Here is a 14,901-nt window from a genome sequence, read left to right as displayed (position 1 = left end):
GTTCTTGCATACATGATCTGGTCTGATATAAAAAAGGCTTGAGGCATGTTGTCAAAATGACAGGAAGAAGAGAACTGGCTTGGAAATACTGCTAGCAATACATCAGCTTAAATTTGGCTTTTATCAGCTTAGCTCTGATGCAGTTATTGGATAATGTGACAGAAGGCCAAAAGCCATATTTTCAAATTCTTCAAAATAAAAGACTCACTAAGTTCAGAAGTAAGTCTATAAATTTTCTGCAGCATGAAAGCTTAAAAAAATAAGGGAATTATTCATAGTCTCAGAATACTGGAAAGAAAAGCTTAAATTAACTATCAAAGAAACTGTCTTAAAGGATTTTGAGGATATGCTAGACAACCTACTGAAAGTTAAGTTAGGAAAAACACTTATGAGCAGGATGCAATGACTTTCTCTTCAAGTTAGAGAGAAAACATGGCAGATGAAGAAAGGACACAAAGTGTATTTGGAATTGGCATGAGTAGGTGTCTGACAAAAATATGCTGGCAAAATCGCCATATAAATGCATAAATTGTGTCTGTTGAATGAAAAGGATTATACTCATTTGTGTTTTGTGAATATAAATCAGGAGAAGTTGCACTCTGATCTTCTCAAATAAGACTTTTCTTTCTTTTTAGTCTAGTGCCTTTTCAGGTTTCTTGTGAATTTCTGAATTACTGAACAATTTGCATATTTCCCTCAAAAATTATGAAAATGGCAAACTAACTCATTTTTTGTTTTGTTTGGTTTGGTTTGGTTTTGTTTTGTTTCTGGGAAGAAGTGATGAGTTCTTGCAGTAATAATGCCACAAGTGAGGTGTTTATTTTATTTTATTTTTAATAAATTAAATTTTGTTACAACAAATTTTTGTTCCAATTTTTCTGGTTCAGACCTTGAAAGTTAATAAAATTATGAATGAGTCAATGATATGTGGTACTAAAACAGGATGCAGTAGCCAAGTTCAACAGAAAATATATACAAAAATTTCAGGAGAAATTAGAAACATTTGAAGCAGAAGTAACAGTGGATTTTGCCAAAATCCCTGCAGGTGTCAATACTGCAGTGCTGGGCATTCTACTGAGAGCAAGGAACTTTCAGAATATTTTCTAACACAAATACGAAAGTAGTAGGGTCCAGTCTAATAGAAGCAGCAGCCGAAAGTTTGGATACATGTTTTAGAAACAGGGCTTAGAAGCAAGAGCTTCTGTAAGATCAAAAAAAAAAAAAAAAATCAAATTAGTATAGTCAGCTCTTCAAACTGAAGGGCAGCATGTGTGAAACAATCACACAGTCAGAGATGCAGTCAAAGTAGAAGGCAATCCACCACAGAGGAACACTCTTATTCTCCTGAAAAACTATAGTGTCATTATACTTATATTTACAAAAACATATACTAATTTTAAGGTGTGGAAAAAGAAATTGGTATTGTGTGTACTGAGTGCCATATTACAGGTGAAATCTTTTGCATGAGATGTCAAGACAAAAAAAGCTTTAATCATATGCTGTCTAATTAGGAAACATTCCCTTCTGACAGAAAGCTTGTAGTAAATATTAAAATAATTTATGGAAAATTACAGCAAAACATAGACAGAAAGCAGAGACCTGCTGTTCTGGATATCTTACCTGAATGGCAAGATATGTCATAACAGGTTGACATGTTAAATAGTTGAGCAGAGAGCTAGGAACATGCAAGTGATTGCTAATGGTTGGCAAGGATTTTATGGCATTTTATGCCCATATTTTTGGTAACAATAAAAAAGGCAAAGAAATGCCAAGCAGGTATAATGCAGGAGGAATACATTCACAGCATGGGATTTCTTTTTAATGGAGTTTTTTTGTGGTTTTGGGTTTTTCTCGTTTTTGGTTGCGTTTTTTTTTTGTCGGTTTTTATTTTTTAATATATTTTTTTTTAGTTTTCAGGAAATAATAGCAAGGTTTGAATTCTTCTAACTGAAAACAGAATATTTTTCTTCATGCCAGAAGGGCCATCAATTTTATTTAAGTGCTAGCACTTAATAATTTTCATTCAATTCTGTCTCCTTTTTAGGATAGAAGTTTATTCTGCTGCAAGCCTTTTTAGAATTATTTTCCTAACTCACATATTGGGCAATTTTGAGCAAATATTTTAACTTTAATAATGGTTTCTGGATGACTACATAAATAGAGAGTCATTACTATTTAAATGAACAAAGAAAGTCTCCAATGATATTAAGAAAAATATCCTAAACAATTAACAAGGCCTATGGAACCTTTGCCTAATTTGTTCTGTACTAATCATGGACAAAAAAAGAAACCAAATATTACACTAAGGAACATTAGCTCTAAGCATTAATGGGAAAAGAGTATATAGAATAGTTATTTTGTATAATAAGAAGTGAAACCCTTGAGAACTGGACTTCAGTGAAATTTAGAACATAAGAAATGAGTATTCACTACTAATACATAAAAAGTATGCATTTGCCAAAATTCTTCTTTATTCCTATGTTCTGCTGGCTAGTTTGCATTGTAATGTATTTCATATGTAGAAGAGGTATACCAGTAAAATTTACATGCCAGCCGATGTTTCCTCACATGTCAACCGTTTGCCAGAGTACTAAGAGTTGTTGGAAGCAAAGTGATATTTTAAATGGAAGCTGCATGCACTTTAAATGAAGAAAATTGCTAAAGAAATAAATAAATATTTTACTTGCTATAGGACCTTGTTATATTTCAAGTTGTTTTCACAGTTTGAAAACTTGACCATACAGCTCCTTCTGTTAACAACTAACCCTTCTGAAAAATATTCTGATGTCGCCATATTTGTCTTTTCTGATGTTCTGCTCCTTTTATAATTTTTTTTTTTAATTTTGGATAAAAAGTATAAATTTCAGGTTGTTCTCTACTGGGAAAAACAACGGAATGCAGAAGATTGGGCAGAGAAACTCCTTTGGTATTCAGGAAACCTCCACCGGGATCCTGTCATGGTGGTAAGCATCAGGTTTATGAGGTAGCAAACCTAATTTGGGAGCAGGAAGAATGTGAAAAAGGGACTCAAACTGTTTGAATAAATAAGCAATAAAAGGTAAAACTTACTAAAGTGCATTAGACATAAAAGACCCTAATTGTATCTGCTTTAAATGTATAATCACAGTTATTTTAAAGGTAGACTCTTCTGGTGCCTGGTGTCACTAATACAGAGCCCATGCGGGATGCTTGATGAAGCGACCGGCAACCTGTTTGCTGCATTTCTTACATGGTGCTTCAGCTTGGAGACCTTCAATGACAATGCTATGAAGACCTCTCAGATTTGCCATACATTGCTGTCATTTTTGATGAACTGTGATGCTAAAATAAAATGGCACCCAAAAGACAGAAAAAATCTTGTGCAACTTTTAGTCATGCTAGTGGGCACTTACACAAGTAATCTCACTGGAGTTAATGGGATACCTGACAACATGACTCAGCAACAAGAGAAACGATTCCAGACAGAAGGACTTCCTCAGAAAGCAATGGATTCAGCACTGGAAAGTAAATAAATTCCTAGACAGGCTTATAAGAACCAGGACCAAGTTTAAGATGATAAATGACATGTTTGCTCTTTTAAGACTACCTGTGTCTGATCAGTAATTGGCAATTTTATTTAATTTTCCTCATTTATGTGAAAAGCTGAGGTAGTGGTAATGGAGTTAAGGTTGCAAATAAAGAATGCAGCTGTCTGGAAATTTCAGCCCCAAAACCCATTCCCCAAGTAATTTGGATGGAATATATCAGTTGTAACTTTCTAAAATATTTAGAATAATCTTTTGTCAAAAGATTTACAGATCATTAATACATTACTATTACCACTGTAAAAAATCTCTTTCCTTAGTTATGTGCAATAGCTTTAAAGAAATGTTTGTTAAGTCCATTCAGGACAGGAATAACTCATAGAGGGGATAAGTTCAAAGATTCAGCAGTAGCAAAAAGCATATTATTCCATTTGCAAATTTCAGTTTTCTGTCTCAAAATTAATGAAAAGAACATTAATAACTCCTACCCACAAAAGAAATGTGGTTTTGGACGAAGCTTCCAGTAGTGTAATGAGAGCAAGCAGCCTGTGTAGCTCAGAAATTGTTTATCCATGGATTAGATGTCATACTTCCCTGCAATTCTAGTGGTAAAGAAGTGGCCCATTTACACCTGTTTTCCTAAATGAATAATATTTTCTCCTATCTGACACTCTGCATCATCATTTTCTTTTGTGCAAAATGTACACGAGATACTTTCAATTTAGAGCAGCAACTTCTATCGCCCATATTAGATCCACTTTGCACAGGGCTGGATAGTAACAGGGAGTGCAGTGCACCTCATAACCAGGAATAGAAGTCTCCTGAAAATGTCACCATTTAAATGCCAGAACGCATGCATAGTTCTTGACAAATTTATCTAAAAACTAGTATCCATCCCCACCTCTGCAGGTCTTGAACGCAGGAATTTCCTGCAGTCTTTAGAATTTTTTGCTTTTCTTTAAAAAATGTTCAACAATAGGAGATAACCAAAGCTTTTACTGCACACTCCTTTGATCAAGTACAATGGAGCTCCATTGTCCTAAGTAGAGTAAAGCTTACATGAAGTTGGATTCAAAATGCAAACAAACTGCATTTTCTTAGATGAAGGCTGTAACCTGCACCTAACATCTAGAAAAAAAACCCAGGCAGACCTTTTATCAGTGTGTCTTTTATAAGAAAAGGAAAACATGTACATGGGCATACCAGGAGTTTCTTGTTTCTATAACAATGATCCAGTAAGAACATCTTGCACCAATCCTTTTCCAAGCTGCAAAGACATCTGTATTAAGAGAAGGTATGACTGCTGCTAGCAGAAAAACCCAGATCCTGTCTAGCTTTCTAGAACAGCAGAGGAGTGTTATTATTTCTGCTTCATTAAAGGCGCATAGCTACAACACAGGCACGAAAAATGAGCCTGAAGGCTCACAAGTGATTTATAGCAGAGTGAGAAGAGAAAAGAAATTTCTCCAAGTCTGGACAATTGGTTGTATCACTGATTAGAGTTTCTTACCATAAGAAGGATAACTGAGAGTTGCATTTTGAAAAGAAAGTCACAGTTTGCATGCAAAACAGATTAAAATAAAATCCAAAACAAAACAGAACAAAAAACCCAAACCAAGCAAAACCAAAATACAAACAAAAAAGAAGAATTATTTTGTCCCTCGAGATTTAAACTCGTCTACTTTCTGATTCTTATTTGCATGAATCAGAGAATTATAGAATACCAGACTGAAAGGGGACCTCAAGGATCACCTACTCCAACCTTCCATGGCAAAAGCACTGAAATTCAACTAGGCTATAGCTTCCAGAGCTCTAGAAATGCTAGGAAAAAAAAAAAAACAAACCCAAAAACACTCAAAGCAACAACTGGAATTCTGAAACACTTGGAGAATGCACAAGAGCCCATTAATATAACATATTGGCGCAATGAAGGCAAACCAAATGGCCTCAATCTAAGCAATTTTATCACCGAACAGACAGAAAACCTCAGAATTAGAAATAAAAACCAGCTAATTCTTGTTTCAAATGTATGAACTTTGAAATATGCAAGTTGCCAAAAAACTACAGCTGCAGAGAAAGGTGACCTTTTAACAATAACCACTGATCCTAGAGTATTTTGAAATGGGTCAAAATTGGGTAAACCAATTGAAGAATTAGATACTATCTTTCATAACCCACAGGAAATTTACTAAAAACCCAGGGATTTACTTAACACTCACAAACATCCAAAAAAGCCCAGTTGAAATCCAGGATTAGTACATTTGTATCATGTTGATGTTTTTTAAGTCAATTATCGGTACATCATTTTAATAATAATACATAATTTTCATCAAAATAGTGATCTTATATAACTGATCTTTCAAATATCTTTCCTCCCCCCCCAAAAATGTAGGGAAATTCCTGACTTACATAAAAGTTTGTCCACTTAAATGACAATTCTCAGACCCAACTTACTTCTTTGTAGCCGAAAATGATACGCCCATCATTGAGAAGGGTGGCCTGAAAAGTGAAACTCCCCAGGTTGTAATTATCCTGCAGATGTACATGATCCCACTGGACAACTAGTGCTGTGCCTGTGAACCCCAGAGTGGGGGTAGAGAGGCAAAAGGAAGAAAAAAATGTGAGAAATATATTAACTGACTGTAGGAAAAGTACTTCACTGCAGTTACTTGAAACAAGAACAGTGATTTGTCTCTTTGTAGCAACTTCCAGCTCCACGCCTTGATATGCCAAAGGTATTACAAACACATGCTGAAACAGAAATCCTCTTACATGCAGACACCACAGTGCCACACAAGCACCTCAACTACTGCTAAAGCAAGACTGGTCAGGTAACTTGTCTGAAATTGCACAAGAAATCAACAACCACTACAGGTAGGATCCAGTAGTTCAGGTGTGCTGCCATTACCACTTCCCTGCAGTGGCATTCTTTACACTCTGTACATAAATCCTGATGACTTTGAAATGTGAAGTGCTAATAGCATTCCCTGCTTAGTAAAAGTTATTATTTCAAGAATTCAGATTCTTCCATTAACTATGTACTAATTAAATGACTTTTTTTTTTTTTTTCCCTGCATGGTGCAAGCCCTTGCTGAGGTTCTGCAACTTGAAAAATGTTAGGTCTTGGCAATAAATAAATGTAGATTAAATCAAACTCACTAAGAATTCATAGATGGGGTAAATATTGAATCTGGTATGCAGAGATTTAGTTGCAAGAGCCTTGTTAATATTCACGGGAGTTTACTGGCTGAAGATGCACTTACTAAACTAAAAATATTTCTCAAGCAACTTGCATACCCTTCAAGTGTGTTTTAGGGATGTTGAGACACTTATCACCAAAACTGTGTTTACTGAAAAAACCATTTTCATCTTTACATGCTTTCCTCAAAAGCTTTTCCTTTTGGCAGTAATGGGAATTGTTTGCTTTGATCCAGACCTTAATTTCCTTTCTTCCTAGAATGCTCATGATGGGTCAGTACATATTCAGCTCAATGTAATTTTGATATATCCTTGAAAAATCTTTTGTTATGGATCTGCGCTGCAACCGTCATGAACACATCTTGACAGGGTTTGTCATGAAACTACAAGCATGCAAATTTTGGGTCAACACTGCACCAAGTCAAAGACATTATTGTTCCTTGTGTCTTTCTGTATAGTAGATACTCATTAATTATGCACACAGTGCATTTTCTTCTTTGTGACCACATTAATTAACTACTTTCTGAATATTTATTTGATTGCATTAAATTTTATTTTAAATGTAAATTAACTTCCAAAGGTATTAGAGCAGAATTAGCCAGAATTTCTTCTAGTCAGACACTGAGTACTTCAGATATGTGTGCACCTCAGAACCCCAAGCTAAAGTGGAAATCAGCTGCCGCCCAAACTGTCATCTCATTCTAGAGGCTTCTATGTAGATTTGTGTGTACCTAGCAGTTAGCTCCATCAGTGAGACTTTGATGGATCCCCACACTCCGTGCTTTCCCACTACAGATGCTGCTTTACGGCAGAGCACTTACTCATGGGGACAAAACACAGATGAGTAAGAAATAAGGTGCTGAAGATACAATCTGCTCAGCTCCTTTTTACTTGTGTTAAGATAGAAAATTCTTTGTCCTAAAGCCCATGGAGCTCAAAAGCTGGTGCATTACACATGAAGAGGAATCCAAACTCTCAAAGAACTGTTCCACCTTGCAATGAAAGCCATGTGATAACTGTGATACCACGTGAAGCCTGCAACACAGGACTATAATGAGAATTAGCAACATCTTCTCCAGAATCCTCAGATTCTTTAAGTAAAGATGACAAATCTCTGGCCAGAATGTTTAATAATTTATGTGAAAATTATATCTTCCGTTTCAAAATTCTTTATGGAAGGAGTAGGATTTTCTCATGCAAGTGTTTTATTGGATTTTTAACAAAGAACCATTGCAATGACTAGATTGTAAGGAAAGGTTATGACTAGATGTAAAAGATGTAGAACACATTTTGATAACTGATCTAATGAATAAAAAATACCTGTTTTTCCTATTGAAAATAGGAAATGTTTTAGAACTTGCTGGCATTTTTTGCTTAAATTCACTATAATAAACATACATAAAATAGCACAGGTGTATCCAGGACAATTTAGAAGTCATGGATCTCAGGATATTAAGTCATGATTCTAAACCCTCTAAGTTTTAATTGCCACTGTAGTTGACCACTACAGGCCTGAGGTAAAGGACTGGATGCCTTTTAACCACGTAGGCTGCGTTTCTAAAATATTGATTACAACTGACTTCACAAGAAAAATACCCACACATTCAAGGGCTTTGGAACTTCTTACAGTTTCAAGTACAACACTGCAGCTTACTTTTTCCTCTTTCAATCTTTTTTACAAGGAACTGTTGAGAACTCATGGTGTAGATGAGTGTATTGGATTCCAATTCTGGGACTCCATGAACACTTAGTCATTGACAGGTTTATTAACCTTATCCCTGCCCTGCTTCTGTGTATTCTTGCTATTGCACTCCACAAATGCTATTTTCATTTTAGGTAGTGGGTAGATGGTATTCACTATATATACTTTGAAGTAACAGGAATTTACACTGTTATATAAGACAGATTTTCCCTTTTTAAAACTGATAAAATGCTTTGCTAGTTTGAACTTATGTACCTCAACATCCAGATGACTTCTGCTCAATTAAGAAAAGGCATTCATGATTCTATACTGTGTTTTAAAGTAATAATTGCTTACAGATGTCAAGTCACATGCCCTATACAGCTTCTAAATCAAAAACAAAACAAAAAACAAAAACTGAAACCAAATTTAAAAATCCTCAGTGTTTCCTTCAAAAATAGTTATCTAGGAAAGTAAGAAGAGCCAAGGGATACAGATGCATTTATTCATCAAGAACTGCTACATACCATTATCAAAGTATCTGACTGTTGAATTTCTTGACACACTGGGGTCAAAATTTGCCATTAAGGGTGCAATATATTGAGTAGCTGTTAGCATTCGATGCACAACTTCTCCAGTATATATGAAACCTACAATAAAAAAAAAAAAAAAAAGAGACCATTTCAGTAAATTCTGAAAAGATTTAATAGAATGGCAGGTTGAATTAGGCAAGGCCAGAGCATTAAAGGGTCATCTGAGAGAAATTAATCCCACCACAAATTTTATAGTGAATTAAATAAGAGCTAAAATTTCATAAAAACATCTGTGATGGTTGCCAAAAAACACCAAGATCCACAACGAATAATGGAACAAATTGTTCAAGAAGGGTTTTTGCAGAAATAAAAACACTGAAAACTCAAGGAAGAATAACTCCAGTTAAGGGCAAAATGCAAGTGTGTGGCACTATGAAAAGAAGCCATTTACCATCAGCCATATTCCACAGTGCTTTCTTCCATACCTTCCAAAAACCTGGAGTTTGTTTTGCTTCTGCAATTTGTGACCTCTTTTAAAGTTAGTCTAACCCTTTTTCACATTCCTAGAGACACAGAGTAAGGGACTATTTCAGACAAGAGGTGACAACCTTAAAAAAAAAAAAAAAGACGAAAAGTGGAACAGATGGGACTTTTTCAGGTTTATAAGACAAGGAACATTTCTACTTCATTCTCTGCCGTGTCAGGTCTCACTAGTCTGTCCTATTCATCCCTGAATCGACAGAACTCCTCGGATCAATAGTGGGTTCCTTTCATCTGAAGTGTTCATCCAAAACCTCTTACTGGTTTGGAATTGGAGTCCTTCCTTTGAAAGAAGACCAGTCATCTATGGTGAATACAGTAATCCTGCAGTTTTCTTCAACGCAAAAATCAGTGTATTTCAATGGCAAGAACCTTCTTCTGTTCTAAACAATAAATGGTCTACAAATAAACCTGTGCTGTTTAGGTTTGCCAGCTCCACTTCAAATGGCTATTGTAACTCATTATTTTAAGTGCCCCAGAAGAAAGCTTGACTTAAAAACTCCCACTGCCCTATTCTTTATGTTACCTCTTACCTTTAAGTTGATTTGAACTACAGGCAGATCTTCAAAACTGATGTTTGCATATTATCTCTCCTCCTATAGTGTTTACCAAATGGTGTCTTATGATGTTTTTGCTTTTTCTACTTCTATTGACTTAGTGAAGTATATTCCAACAGCAAACATCTCAACAGAAAGAATAATATTAGAGCTGAAATTTTTCTGACATGAAAAATGTCACTGGAAAGACATATCAAAGAAATATTACCCTTTGTTGGAAAATTTCAGTATTATTTTCAACACTAATTATGCTAGTTTATGTTTCCTTTTCCATCTTCAATCATACTGAGAGTCTCTCTTTCTCTACAAAACCTTTCACCGCCAAGCCCAAGTCCTTTCTTCTTACATTTAGTATCATGGCAATAAAACATGTGATGAAGGAGTCTAGAAATCTAACTCTAAAAAACGATTGTGTAACACCAGAACCAAATACAAACTGATCAAAACTGCTGTTAATGTGTAGTATTAAAAACTATTAGTGTGCAACCTTACTTTCTTAACAATATCTCCATCCTAAGCAGTGTGAGATGAGAGAGATGAGAGGGTTCATTAACAGACTTGTTCAATATGATATAGGAGATCTCTGAGTGCACAAAAAAGTTTCTGGAGTGCTTTAGGCATCCTTCTACTCCTGTACTCTCCTGAAATACATAGTTAAATACTTGACAACTGCTCATGGAACTAGTTCTAGAAGTCTAGAACTTATAAGATGCTACAAACAAACAGGTAAACAAACAAGGTGGTTCTCTGGAGTAATTCTCCTGCATGGCTGCTTATAGATAACACCTTGTTCTGTGAAGTCAATTCATGTGGTGGTGATAGGGGATCTAAGAAAAAGTCAAGTGTGGGGAAAATACAACAAAAATTCAGTTCCAAAGACTTGGTATCTGACAAAGGGGTGAGCTAGGAACTGAGATTTTTTTTCTTAATTTAAAACATATTTATGTATTCAAAATATACAGTATTTGAATATCTGGGAACTCCTTAACTATTAAATTAATAATTCTTAAGATTAAAAGAAACTTTTTTTTTTCTCTTTTTTTGGTAGGGGGCAGAGAGGGAGATTGGGGGGCAGATTCCTTCAATTGACTATCTAAATATCACTTTTCTCTTCTGGTAATGGGTAGGGAGAGAGAAACACCAGTTTAGGAAGATAATCTGCCCACACATATTTGCAAGTCATTTATAAATGTGAGTTTTCAGAATATACAAGTCTGGCTGATTTTACTCTATTACTTATTTTAGAATAGCCAACTACCTTGTCAAAGTATAGTCCCTGAAAGGCATTTTCACTATATCCTGCTTATTTTTTTTGCTTCTAAAATGCCATTCCCTTGATAAATAATCCCTAAAGCTTATTTAGACATTTTAATGTGTATTGTTATACAGAAGTATATTTCATATTATGCGCTGCTTATTATCCCTGTGGACATGTGCACACATATTTTAACACAGTTGTGGGTAGGTCTGTAACCTTGAAACCATTCCTCAAAAATATTTTGAAGACAATACAAACAAAACCTTTTAATCCATATTCATACATTATAATTAGCCTTAACAGTTCAGTCCTTATTCATCCCTTGCACAATCATTCCATACTTACACAGTTACCCTTTCATGCTTTCATCCCATTTACAGTATAAATGTCACCCTTATAACTAATAATGAGGCAGATACAATAGGAAAAGAAAGGACTTAATTGTGCAGGAACACTTAACTAAGTAAATCAGCCCAAGTAATTAGTAACCACAAAACGTATTTCAAAGTGTTTGCCGGATGCAGCTCCACTATAGACAAAAATGGAAAGCAGGAGGTGGATGATAGCTGGGAAGCAGGCAGGCCTTGCATGAAGATCATTCTAATGAGAGCTCCAGTCATGCATTGGAACAACTTGAAAAGGAACACAAAATCATTTCAAATCATCCCAGAGATTCAAAAGATGAAGCCACCATCGACCACGGACACTTTATCATTGCAACTATGACTTAAAAAGAGCAGCAAATGTTAAATTAACTTTTTCTGGAATGGAATTCTGCAGAAAATTGGCTTATGTTATCTGTGACCTAATTTTCTGACAATGCTTAATGCTCATGGTTGATTCATTTAGTCAAGGAAGAATTTTTCAGACCTGCAATTTCCTGAATCATTTAATCACTCCTTTGTGGGAGGCATTGGTAGAGTTCTTTTCCAAAACTCTCCACAAGCACTACACCATGAAGCATAATATGCTCCTAAATACCGGAATGAAGACAAATAGGGAAAAATGCTCAGCATTTTGTAAGTTTAATATGTACCTATAAGTTTAGCTAAAACTAAAGCTGAACTAATACTAAAACCACTTGTAAATCAATAAGAATATACTTCTAGTTCTCACAGTGTACAAATTTACACTCACATAACAGGCTAAAAATATATATATAACCACTTCAGCATGAAAGCACAGTTGCACTTGATGTAGGGTTCTGACTTGATTTAAAAATGCATTTTATGCCTGAATTTACCCATTCCAAAATACGCTTATCTGTTGCATGCTAACATATCAAGTTTACAAAGAAAATTTAATGTACAAGGTTATAACACTCCGCACATCAGATTTCTGTGATTTCCTTTTTTATATTCTTATGTTCTGTACACAAACTCAGTATCACTTAGAAAGTTTTTTGACAATGTTTGCCAACAGAATGAAAAAATACAGTATCAAGGCAGCACAGGCAGGGAGTCCTTTGAAGAATGTCTAAAGAGACAGTAGGATATGGGATTTTCAGACAACAACAGCAACAAAAGAATGATTTAGGTTGATAACCATCTTCTAAGCTGCCTGATAACTAACTTGTAAGATAAACCCTTGTCACTCTCTGTGGTGGGTTGACTTTTGCCATCTGCCCCATATCCACTCAACTGCTCTCTCACAGCCCTTCCTCAACAGGATGAGGAGGGTAAATAAAATGAAAACATGTGTGTGTCCAGACGTAAACAGGGAGAATATTTGCCAATTCCTCTCATGGGCAAGACAGAACTGACTTGGGGAAAGTTAATTTAATTCGCTGCCAGATAAAATAGGTTCGCGTAGTGAGAAAGAATAAAACACCTTCCCTCCACCCCTCCCCTTTTCCCAGGCTTAGTTGGTGTCACTCCTTTATTCCCAACTCTACCTCCTCCTCCCCACTGAGCAGTGCAGGGAGATGAGGAATGTGACTTGTGGTCAGTTCCTAACACTTCATCTGTGTCAGTCCTTTTTCTTTTCATTTTTTCCTATCCACCCTAGAACTTTCCCATGGTTTGCAATCCTTTAGGACAAACCTGCTCCATTGTGAGAGCTCCACAGCCCATGGATCCTCCAGGACATTTCCACCTCTCCAGTGTGGGGTGCTCCACAGGTTGCAGCGTGGATATCTGTTTTAGTGTGGCTCTTCCATGGTCTGCAAATAAATACTTGCTCCATCCTGGTCTCCTTTACAGATACTCTGGTGCCTGGACAACCTCCTGTCTCTTCTCTCCTTGGTGTTCACTGTGGTTTTTTTCATACTTTTTGCCTCACTCCTGACACTGAAGTGCAGCATTTTTTACCCTTTCTTAAACAAGCTCCCCTAGAGGTGCCACCAGAGTGGTTCATGGGCTCAGCTATCCCCTGCAGAGGTTCTGTCTCTGTGTGGTAAGGGCCAGCCCCCCACCTCCTTCCACAGAGCCAGTCACCCTACCACCTAAACATTACCACAACCCCCAACACAACCTAAAACTTAACATTTTGATTGTTTTATATATGTCATATTTTATTTTGTATATGAACTATTTTACCTAATATGAAAAAATAACATTATTTACCTGAATTCTTGGAATTTCTTGTTTCTTCTAAGAGTTTTAAAAATTTATTTATTTTTAGTTTATTGATTTTCTAGTAGAAGATACATGAAAGTTGCAGCTGAAATAGCATTTAATGTACCAGTCTTAGTAATTGTTAGCTCTTGCTCAGGTCGGGTTACTCACACTGTATCTTTTGTCTTCTAAAAAGCAAAAAGTATTCTGACAAAAAGAAAATGAGAGAGAAAAAGAACCATTGTGTCTGCTGGCACTCAGTAACAACTGTGAAATAAATTGATGTGAAATTATACCTTCAAATAGCTATGTCTTTGCTGCCAAAAAGAGCACAAACATTTATAACTGATTGATCCAGAGTTGTAAGTTTTCTTTTTTGTTGAAGTCCAGGGGAATGTAGGATTTTTTTGCAATTGTTCAGATTAATGCTGCTGAGAATTTTGACTTGTATTTCATTATCAGAATGCTTCTTATTCTACATCTCACTGTTTCTGACATACTACATTTTTATCTTACATTCCTTTTCTCCAGTAGTAACAGTAAAAACCTGATGAATCTATTCTTGTTTCTGGAAATAAACTACACAAGAGACAATTACATCCAATGGAAAGATGGTAAGATATGGGGAAATAAAACATCAGGAGTAGTGTTGCTCATGTATTTATTTGGTGAAGTTGAAAAGTATTGCACGGGCATGTAAAGCATAGCCCACAAAACTTTGCACTGTATCTTTTTCAACTATGCTGAAAAGTGCTTTTCCCATGCTTTTCCTGTGCTTTTTCTGTGCTTTTCCTGATATTTCTCCACCAACTATTTCTTTATGAAGCAAATTTAAGAATATCTTATGCTATTAAGCCCCTAAAATACATTGGACTGCTGAATTCTAGCAACAGATAACGCAATTTACTTTCAGGCCTTGTCCTATATAGCCATATTAATTTTTCTTTGATATTCCAGTGAAGTAAGCTTTAAGTAATGTCATTTATCCCCAGATGGCTAATTTATTGTTACGTCTGTAGAAGACTGTTATCATCACTGTAATTGCATGAAGATTA

At 35.6% G+C, this 14,901-nt stretch overlaps 1 protein-coding gene across 2 annotated transcripts in view; it reads right to left on the bottom strand.

Moving 5' to 3' along the window:
• PLXDC2 (plexin domain containing 2) overlaps nucleotides 1-14,901 on the bottom strand; it is a 259,764-nt gene that overhangs the window by 64,050 nt on the left and 180,813 nt on the right. For both annotated transcript variants that reach the window (XM_066198866.1, XM_066198875.1), the window contains exons 5-6: nucleotides 8,931-9,053; nucleotides 5,979-6,097 (exon numbers count right to left, since the gene is read on the bottom strand). In XM_066198866.1, the coding sequence (XP_066054963.1) occupies nucleotides 5,979-6,097; nucleotides 8,931-9,053 (242 nt within the window). The remainder of the gene's footprint in view (nucleotides 1-5,978; nucleotides 6,098-8,930; nucleotides 9,054-14,901) is intronic.

This window comes from Chamaea fasciata, unplaced genomic scaffold (assembly GCF_029207755.1).
Source record: "Chamaea fasciata isolate MVZ Bird 193981 ecotype frontalis unplaced genomic scaffold, bChaFas1.0.hap1 SCAF_1, whole genome shotgun sequence".
In the NCBI taxonomy this organism is placed as follows: domain Eukaryota; kingdom Metazoa; phylum Chordata; class Aves; order Passeriformes; family Sylviidae; genus Chamaea; species Chamaea fasciata.
The sequence above is the reverse complement of the archived record's forward strand: the minus strand, read 5'-3'. Positions and strand labels throughout refer to the sequence as shown.